At 56.4% G+C, this 10827-nt stretch overlaps 1 protein-coding gene across 1 annotated transcript; it reads left to right on the plus strand.

The window, feature by feature from the left end:
- Positions 1-1141: 1141 nt before the first annotated feature.
- On the plus strand, positions 1142-10597 carry LOC144955046 (T-box transcription factor TBX1-like; the record flags this gene model as incomplete). Its single annotated transcript, XM_078885390.1, has 4 exons — positions 1142-1254; positions 7004-7105; positions 8682-8853; positions 10442-10597. Coding segments are annotated over 4 exons (543 nt in total), but the record flags the coding sequence as incomplete, so codon positions are not given.
- Positions 10598-10827: the final 230 nt, after the last annotated feature.

Here is a 10827-nt window from a genome sequence, read left to right on the forward strand (position 1 = left end):
GAGTTGGAGGAGATGGTGGAGTTGGAGGAGATGGTGGAGTTGGAGGAGATGGTGGAGTTGGAGGAGATGGTGGAGATGGTGGAGTTGGAGGAGATGGTGGAGTTGGAGGAGATGGTGGAGATGGTGGAGTTGGAGGAGATGGTGGAGTTGGAGGAGATGGTGGAGATGGTGGAGTTGGAGGAGATGGTGGAGTTGGAGGAGATGGTGGAGATGGTGGAGTTGGAGGAGATGGTGGAGTAGGAGATGGTGGAGTTGGAGGAGATGGTGGAGTTGGAGGAGATGGTGGAGTTGGAGGAGATGGTGGAGTTGGAGGAGATGGTGGAGTTGGAGGAGATGGTGGAGATGGTGGAGTTGGAGGAGATGGTGGAGTTGGAGGAGATGGTGGAGATGGTGGAGTTGGAGGAGATGGTGGAGTTGGAGGAGATGGTGGAGATGGTGGAGTTGGAGGAGATGGTGGAGTTGGAGGAGATGGTGGAGATGGTGGAGTTGGAGGAGATGGTGGAGTAGGAGATGGTGGAGTTGGAGGAGATGGTGGAGTTGGAGGAGATGGTGGAGTTGGAGGAGATGGTGGAGTTGGAGGAGATGGTGGAGTTGGAGGAGATGGTGGAGTTGGAGGAGATGGTGGAGTTGGAGGAGATGGTGGAGTTGGAGGAGATGGTGGAGTTGTGTGTTTGTGTGTCTCCACCCCTCAGCTTTCCCTTCGTCCAGCCTCCAACGTCTCGCCTCCATGACTGAGCAACACCACCAACATCAACAACATCAACAACATCAACAACATCACCACCATCAACATCCATCATCATCATCGTTTGCACCACCACCACCACCACCATCATCATCAACAACACCGCCAGCGGACACAACGCACCACCACCACCACCCCCCGCACCACCACCACCACCCCCACCATCAACAACACCACCACCACCATCAACAACAACATCAACAACATCAACAACATCACCAGGAGGAGGATGAAGATCAAGTTGGACAGACCCTGCCGGAGAATCTTGGATTTGCCTGCTGCAAGGATGGTGACGGTGGTGGTGGTGATGGTGATGGTGGTGGTGGTGGTGATGGTGGTGGTGGTGATGGAGGAGGGGAGGGGCTGGCGGGGGGTGCCCCCCAATTGGGCCTGGAGCCCCCCAGGAAGAATCCGCGAGTGGCCACAGTGAGGGCCACCTTGGAGATGGAGTCACTGTGGAGGGAGTTCAACTCCCTGGGCACAGAGATGATCGTCACCAAGGCTGGCAGGTAACCCGCCCACTCAGCTACCCACTCAGCTACCCACTCAGCTACCCACTCAGCTACCTACTCAGCTACCTACCCACTCAGCTACCCACTCAGCTACCCACTCAGCTACCCACTCAGCTACCCACTCAGCTACCTACTCAGCTACCCACTCAGCTACCCACTCAGCTACCCGCCCACTCAGCTACCCACTCAGCTACCTACTCAGCTACCTACTCAGCTACCTACTCAGCTACCCACCCACTCAGCTACCCACTCAGCTACCTACTCAGCTACCTACTCAGCTACCTACTCAGCTACCCACCCACTCAGCTACCCACTCAGCTACCTACCCACTCAGCTACCTACTCACTCAGCTACCCACTCAGCTACTCACCCACTCACCTACTGACTGAACAACCCTCCTACCTACTCACATATCCACTCACCTACCCACCCAGTTACCCACTCAGCTACTTACTCACCTACCCACTCAGCTACCCACCCACTCACCTACCCACTCACCTACCTACTCAGCTACCCACTCAGCTACCCACTCAGCTACCCACTCACCTACCCACTCACCTACCTACTCAGCTACCCACTCAGCTACCCACTCAGCTACCCACTCACCTACCCACTCACCTACCTACTCAGCTACCCACTCACCTACCTACCCACTCACCTACCCACTCACATACCCACTCAGCTACCCACTCAGCTACCCACTCACCTACCCAGCTACCCACTCACCTACCTACCCACTCAGCTACCCACCCACTTACCTACCCACTCACCTACTTACTCACTCACCTACCCACTCACCTACTTACCCACTCAGCTACCCACTCAGCTACCACTCAGCTACCCACTCAGTTACCCACTCACCGACTCACCTACCAACCCACCTACTCACTCACCTACCTACCCACTCAGCTACCCACTCAGCCACTCGCCTACCTACTCACATACCCACTCACCTACCTACCCACTCAGCTACCTAACCACTCAGATATCCACTCAGCTACCCACTCAGCTACCCACCCACTCACTCACCCACCCAGACACCCACTCAGCTACCCACCCACTCACTCACTGACTCACCTACCGGTCATGGGCCTACCCTAGGTCGACTCAGCCTCAAATGGGTGAGTGAGTGAGTGGGTGAGTGGGTGGGTGGGTGGGTGAGTCGGTGGGTAGATGAGTGGGTGGGTGGATGGGTGAGTGGGTGGATGAGTGGGTGGGTGGATGGATGGGTGGGTGGTTGGGTGAGTGGGTGGATGAGTGGGTGGGTGAGTGGGTGGGTGAGTGGCTGGGTGAGTGGGTGAGTGGGTGGATGAGTGGCTGGGTGGGTGGTTGGGTGAGTGGCTGGGTGACTGGCTGGGTGAGTGGCTAAGTGAGTGAGTGGGTGAGTGGGTGGGTGGGTGAGTGGGTGGGTGAGTGGGTGGGTAGATGAGTGGGTGGATGAGTGGGTGGGTGGTTGGGTGAGTGGGTGGATGAGTGGGTGGGTGAGTGGGTGGGTGAGTGGCTGGGTGAGTGGGTGGGTGAGTGGGTGGATGAGTGGCTGGGTGGGTGAGTGGGTGGTTGGGTGAATGGGTGGGTGGTTGGGTGAATGGGTGGGTGGGTGGGTGGATGGATGGGTGGATGGTTGGGTGGGTGGGTGGGTGGATGAGTGGCTGGGTGGGTGGTTGGGTGAGTGGGTGGGTGGGTGGTTGGGTGAATGGATGCGTGGGTGGGTGGTTGGGTGGGTGGGTGGGTGGATGAGTGGGTGGGTGGGTGAGGGTGAGTGGGTGGGTGAGGGTGAGTGGCTGGGTGGCTGGGTGAGTGGGTGAGTGGGTGGATGAGTGGCTGGGTGAGTGGCTGGGTGAGTGGGTGAGTGGGTGGATGAGTGGCTGGGTGGGTGGTTGGGTGGGTGGGTGAGTGTGTAGATGTGTGTCTGTGTGTGACACTGGGGGAGAGACAAAGGCGGCCGGGCGTGGTGGTGCTGAGAGCCACCCACCCACCCCCTCTGTGTGTAGCCACAGTGCCGGTAGCCTTCATAGACGCTGCTGCTGCTGCTGCTACTCACACAGCACTTGCCCCTACAGCCTACCTGGGGGAGCTTTGTCTTTGGTGCTCATGGTGATGGTGGTGATGGTGATGATGGTGGTGATGGTGATGGTGGTGATGATGGTGATGATGATGGTGGTGATGGTGATGGTGGTGATGATGATGGTGGTGATGGTGGTGATGATGGTGATGATGGTGGTGATGGTGGTGATGGTGGTGATGATGATGGTGGTGATGGTGGTGATGATGGTGATGATGGTGGTGATGATGGTGGTGATGATGGTGATGATGGTGGTGATGATGGTGATGATGGTGGTGATGGTGGTGATGATGATGGTGGTGATGGTGGTGATGATGGTGATGATGGTGGTGGTGATGATGGTGATGGTGGTGATGATGGTGATGATGGTGGTGGTGGTGAAGGTGGTGGTGATGGTGATGATGATGGTAGTGATGGTGGTGGTTATGGTGGTTGTTGTTGGTTGTTGTTGGTGGTGGTGGTGATGGTGGTGATGGTGGTGGTGATGATTGTGGTGATGGTGATGGTGGTGATGGTGGTGGTGATGATGATTGTGGTGATGGTGGTGGTGATGGTGGTTGTTGTTGGTAGTGGTGGTGATGGTGGTGATGGTGGTTGTTGTTGGTAGTGGTGGTGATGGTGGTAATGGTGATAGTGGTGATGGTGGTTGTTGTTGGTGGTGGTGATGATGGTGATGATGGTGGTGGTGATGATGGTGGTGGTGGTGATGATGGTGATGGTGGTGAAGGTGGTGGTGATGGTGATGATGATGGTAGTGATGGTGGTGGTTATGGTGGTTGTTGTTGGTTGTTGTTGGTGGTGGTGGTGATGGTGGTGATGGTGGTGGTGATGATTGTGGTGATGGTGATGGTGGTGATGGTGGTGATGGTGGTCATGGTAATGGTGGTGATGGTGGTGGTGATGATGATTGTGGTGATGGTGGTGGTGATGGTGGTTGTTGTTGGTAGTGGTGGTGATGGTGGTGATGGTGGTTGTTGTTGGTAGTGGTGGTGATGGTGGTGATGATGGTGATGGTGGTGATGGTGGTGGTGATGGTGGTGGTGATGGTGATGGTGATTGTGGTGATGATGATGGTGGTGATGGTGATTGTGGTGATGGTGGTTGTTGTTGGTGGTGGTGATGTTTGCTGTGTCACGAGTTTACAATGCCTCTTTCATACTAATAGCCATGATGACAGACATCACCCACACAACACAAAGACACACCCACAGACACACCCACAGACACACACAAAGATACACACACACAGACACACACACAGACACACCCATAGACACACACACAGACACACACACAGACACACACAAAGACACACACACACAAACACACCCACAGACACACACAGACACACACAAAGACACACACACACACAAACACACCCACAGACACACACAGACACACACATAGACACACACACAGACACACAGACACACAGACGCACACACACAGACACAGACACACAGACACGCACACACAGACACACAGACTCACACACACAGACACACACCCACAGACACACCCACAGACACACACGCACAGACACACACAGACACACACACAGACACACCCACAGACACACCCACAGACACACAGACACACACAGACACAGACACACCCACAGACACACCCACAGACACACACACAGACACACAGACACACACACACAGAGACACAGACACACACACAGACACACACACACAACACACACACAGACACGCACCCAACACACACAGACACACACAGACACACACAGACACACACACAGACACACAGACACACACACAGACACACACACAGACACACGCCCACAGACACACCCACAGACACACCCACACAGACACACACACAGACACACACACAGACACACACAACACACACACACACCACACACAGACACACACACAGACACACACACAGACACACACACCACACACAGACACACACACAGACACACACAACACACAGAAACACACACACAGACACACACAACACAACACACACAGACACACACAGGCACACAGACACACACACACAGGCACACAGACACACACACAGACACACACAAACACACACACAACACCCATAACACACAGACACACACACAGACACACACACAGACACACACAACACACACACACACCACACACAGACACACACACAGACACACACACAGACACACACACAGACACACACATAGACACACACACAGACACACAGACACACAGACGCACACACACAGACACAGACACACAGACACGCACACACAGACACACAGACTCACACACACAGACACACACCCACAGACACACCCACAGACACACACGCACAGACACACACAGACACACACACAGACACACCCACAGACACACCCACAGACACACAGACACACACAGACACAGACACACCCACAGACACACCCACAGACACACACACAGACACACAGACACACACACACAGAGACACAGACACACACACAGACACACACACACAACACACACACAGACACGCACCCAACACACACAGACACACACAGACACACACAGACACACACACAGACACACAGACACACACACAGACACACACACAGACACACGCCCACAGACACACCCACAGACACACCCACACAGACACACACACAGACACACACACAGACACACACAACACACACACACACCACACACAGACACACACACAGACACACACACAGACACACACACCACACACAGACACACACACAGACACACACAACACACAGAAACACACACACAGACACACACAACACAACACACACAGACACACACAGGCACACAGACACACACACACAGGCACACAGACACACACACAGACACACACAAACACACACACAACACCCATAACACACAGACACACACACAGACACACACACAGACACACACAACACACACACACACCACACACAGACACACACACAGACACACACACAGACACACACACCACACACAGACACACACACAGACACACACAACACACAGAAACACACACACAGACACACACAACACAACACACACAGACACACACAGACACCCACACAACACACACACACAGACAAAGCTCCCCCAGATAGACCCACAGTGGCTGTCGGGGCAAGTGCTGTGAGTTAGTAGCGAGTAGCACCTACACACACAGAGACACAGGCAAAGCTCCCCCAGGTAGGCCCGCAGTGATGTAGGGGCAAGTGCTGTTAGTAGCAGCACCTACACACAGACACAGACAAAGCTCCCCCAGGTAGCCTGCAGCAGGGCTGTAGGGGCAAGTGCTGTTAGTAGCAGCACCGACACACACACACACACAGACAAAGCTCCCCCAGGTAGCCTGCAGCAGGCTGTAGGGGCAAGTGCTGTTCAGCAGCAGCACCTACACACAGACACAGACAAAGCTCCCCCAGGTAGCCTGCAGCAGGCTGTAGGGGCAAGTGCTGTTAGTAGCAGCACCTACACACAGACACAGACAAAGCTCCCCCAGGTAGCCTGCAGCAGGCTGTAGGGGCAAGTGCTGTTCAGTAGCAGCACCTACACACAGACAAAGCTCCCCCAGGTAGCCTGCAGCAGGCACAAGTGCTGTTCAGTAGCAGCACCTACACACCTACACACAGACACAGACAAAGCTCCCCCAGGTAGCCCCATCACCTCCCCTGTCTACCTGCAGGAGGATGTTCCCGACATTCCAAGTGCGACTTGGGGGCATGGAACCCACGGCGGAGTACGTCCTGCTCATCGATTTCATCCCTTGCGACGACAAGAGATACAGGTGCCAGCTACACACCCAGCTCAGTCACTCAGTCATTCACTCAGTCACTCACTCACTCACTCAGTCAGTCACTCACACACTCAGTCAGTCAGTCACTCACACACTCAGTCAGTCAGTCTCTCACTCACTCACTCAGTCAGTCAGTCAGTCACTCACACACTCAGATACTCACTCAGCTACTCACTCAGTCACTCACTCACTCAGTCTCTCAGTCACTCACTCACTCACTCAGTCTCTCAGTCACTCACTCACTCACTCAGTCACTCACTCAGCTACTCACTCAGTCACTCACTCAGCTACTCACTGTGTGTGTGTGTACACGTTCTACTGCTAGACTCCCCCCCCCCCTCTGTCACCCCCTCTCTCCCCCCCTCCCCCCTCCCTCTCCCCCCCCCCCCTCTCTCCCCTCTCACCCCCCCTCTCCCTCTCCCCCCCTCTCCCCCTCTCCCTCCCCCTCTCACTCCCTCCCTCCCACCTCTCCCCCCCCCTCTCACCCCCCTCTCCCCCTCCTCTCCCCTCTCCCCCCTCTGTCCCCTCTGTCCCCTCTCCCCCCCCACCCCCCTCTCTCCCCCTCTCACTCCCCCCTCTCTCCCTCCCCCCTCTCCCCCCTCTCCCCCCTCTCCCCCCCCTTTCCCCCCCTCCCCCCTCTCCCCCCCCACCCCCCTCTCTCCCCCTCTCACTCCCCCCTCTCTCCCTCCCTCCCTCCCCCCTCTCCCCCCTCTCCCCCTCCCTCTCCCCCCCTCCCCCCCTCTCCCCCCCCCTCTCACTCCCCCCTCTCACTCCCCCCTCCCACCCCCATCTCCCCCCCCCACCCCTCTCTCCCCCCTCTCTCCCCCCTCTCCCCCCTCTCCCCCCCTCTCCCCCCTCTCCCCCCCCTCCCTCTCCCCCCTCTCCCCCCTCTCCCCCCCCCTACCTCTCCCCCCTCTCCCCCCTCTCTCCCCTCTCCCCCCCCTACCTCTCCCCCCTCTCCCCCCTCTCCCCCCCCCTACCTCTCCCCCTCTCCCCCCTCTCCCCCCCCCCTACCTCTCCCCCCTCTCCCCCCTCTCCCCCCTCTCCCCCCCCCCCCTCCCTCTCCCTCCCTCTCCCCCCTCTCCCCCCCCCTCCCTCTCCCCCCCCTCCCTCTCCCCCCCCTCCCTCTCCCCCCTCTCCCCCCCCTACCTCTCCCCCTCTCCCTCTCCCCCCCTCTCCCCCCCCTCCCTCTCCCCCCCCTACCTCTCCCCCCTCTCCCCCCCCTCCCTCTCCCCCCTCTCCCCCCCCTCCCTCTCCCCCCCCTCCCTCTCCCCCCTCTCCCCCCCCTCCCTCTCCCCCCCCTACCTCTCCCCCCTCTCCCCCCTCTCTCCCCTCTCCCCCCCCCCTACCTCTCCCCCCTCTCCCCCCTCTCCCCCCCCCTACCTCTCCCCCCTCTCCCCCCTCTCCCCCCCCCCTACCTCTCCCCCCTCTCCCCCCTCTCCCCCCTCTCCCCCCCCCCCCTCCCTCTCCCTCCCTCTCCCCCCTCTCCCCCCCCCTCCCTCTCCCCCCCCCTCCCTCTCCCCCCCCTCCCTCTCCCCCCTCTCCCCCCCCCTACCCCCCCCCTCAGGTACGCGTTCCACAGCTCGGCGTGGCTGGTGGCGGGCCGCGCGGACCCGTCGATGCCAGGCCGGGTCCATGTACATCCAGAATCGCCGGCTCGCGGAGACGCGTGGATGAAGCAGACGGTGGCGTTCGACAAACTCAAACTCACCAACCACGCCCTGGACGACAATGGACACGTTAGAGACACACACACACACAGACACACACACACACAGACACACACACACACAGACACAGACACACACACACAGACACACACACAGACACAGACACAGACACACACACAGACACAGACACACACAGACACACACACACACGCAGACACACACACACAGACACACACATAGACACACACACAGACACACACACACAGACACACACAGACACACACACACACAGACACACAGACACAGACACACACAGACACACACACACACACACACAGACACAGACACACACACAGACACACACACACAGACACTCACACACACACAGACACTCACACAGATACGTAGAGATAGAGAGATGATGATGACACTGATGATGATGATGACACTGCTGATGACACTGATGATGACACTGATGCTGATGATGATGACACTGCTGATGACACTGCTGCTGCTGATGATGATGCTGATGATGACACTGATGATGATGATGATGACACTGATGATGATGATGATGATAACACTGCTGATGATGATGACACTGCTGATGATGATGTAGACACTGCTGATGACACTGCTGCTGATGATGATGCTGATGATGACACTGCTGATGACACTGCTGCTGATGATGACACTGATGATGCTGATGATGATGACACTGATGATGATGATGACACTGCTGATGGTGACACTGCTGATGCTGATGATGATGATACTGATGATGATGATGACACTGCTGATGATGATGATGACACTGCTGATGATGATGATGACACTGCTGATGATGATGATGACACTGCTGATGATGATGATGACACTGCTGATGCTGATGATGACACTGCTGATGATGATGACACTGCTGATGATGATGACACTGCTGCTGATGATGATGCTGCTGATGATGCTGATGATGATGTAGATCATCCTGAACTCGATGCACCGCTACCAGCCCCGCCTCCACGTCGTGACACTGCTGATGATGATGACACTGATGATGATGATGATGACACTGTTGATGATGATGCTGCTGATGATGCTGATGATGATGTAGATCATCCTGAACTCGATGCACCGCTACCAGCCCCGCCTCCACGTCGTGACACTGCTGATGATGATGATGACACTGCTGATGATGATGCTGCTGATGATGCTGATGATGATGTAGATCATCCTGAACTCGATGCACCGCTACCAGCCCCGCCTGCACGTGGTGCTGGTGATGATGATGACACTGCTGATGATGATGATGACACTGCTGATGATGATGCTGCTGATGATGCTGATGATGATGTAGATCATCCTGAACTCGATGCACCGCTACCAGCCCCGCCTCCACGTCGTGACACTGCTGATGATGATGACACTGATGATGCTGATGATGACACTGCTGATGATGATGCTGCTGATGATGCTGATGATGATGTAGATCATCTTGAACTCGATGCACCGCTACCAGCCCCGCCTCCACGTCGTGACACTGCTGATGATGATGATGACACTGCTGATGATGATGACACTGATGATGCTGATGCTGCTGCTGATGATGATGATGACACTGCTGATGATGACGCTGCTGATGATGCTGATGATGATGTAGATCATCCTGAACTCGATGCACCGCTACCAGCCCCGCCTCCACGTGGTGCTGGTGGAGCCCGGAGCGCGCAGCGAGCAGCGAGCCCAACTCAACTTCCGCACGTTCGTGTTCGCAGAGACCACCTTCACCGCCGTCACCGCCTACCAGAACCACCGGGTACTCACCAACACACTCACCAACACACTCACCAACACACTCACCAACACACTCACCAACACACTCAGCAACACACTCAGCAACACACTCACCAACACACTCACCAACACACTCACCAATACACTCACAAACACACCAACACACTCACCAACACACTCACCAACACACCAACACACTCACCAACACACTCACCAACACACTCAGCAACACACTCAGCAACACACTCACCA

This window comes from Lampetra fluviatilis, unplaced genomic scaffold (assembly GCF_964198595.1).
Source record: "Lampetra fluviatilis unplaced genomic scaffold, kcLamFluv1.1 SCAFFOLD_1271, whole genome shotgun sequence".
Taxonomy (NCBI): domain Eukaryota; kingdom Metazoa; phylum Chordata; class Hyperoartia; order Petromyzontiformes; family Petromyzontidae; genus Lampetra; species Lampetra fluviatilis.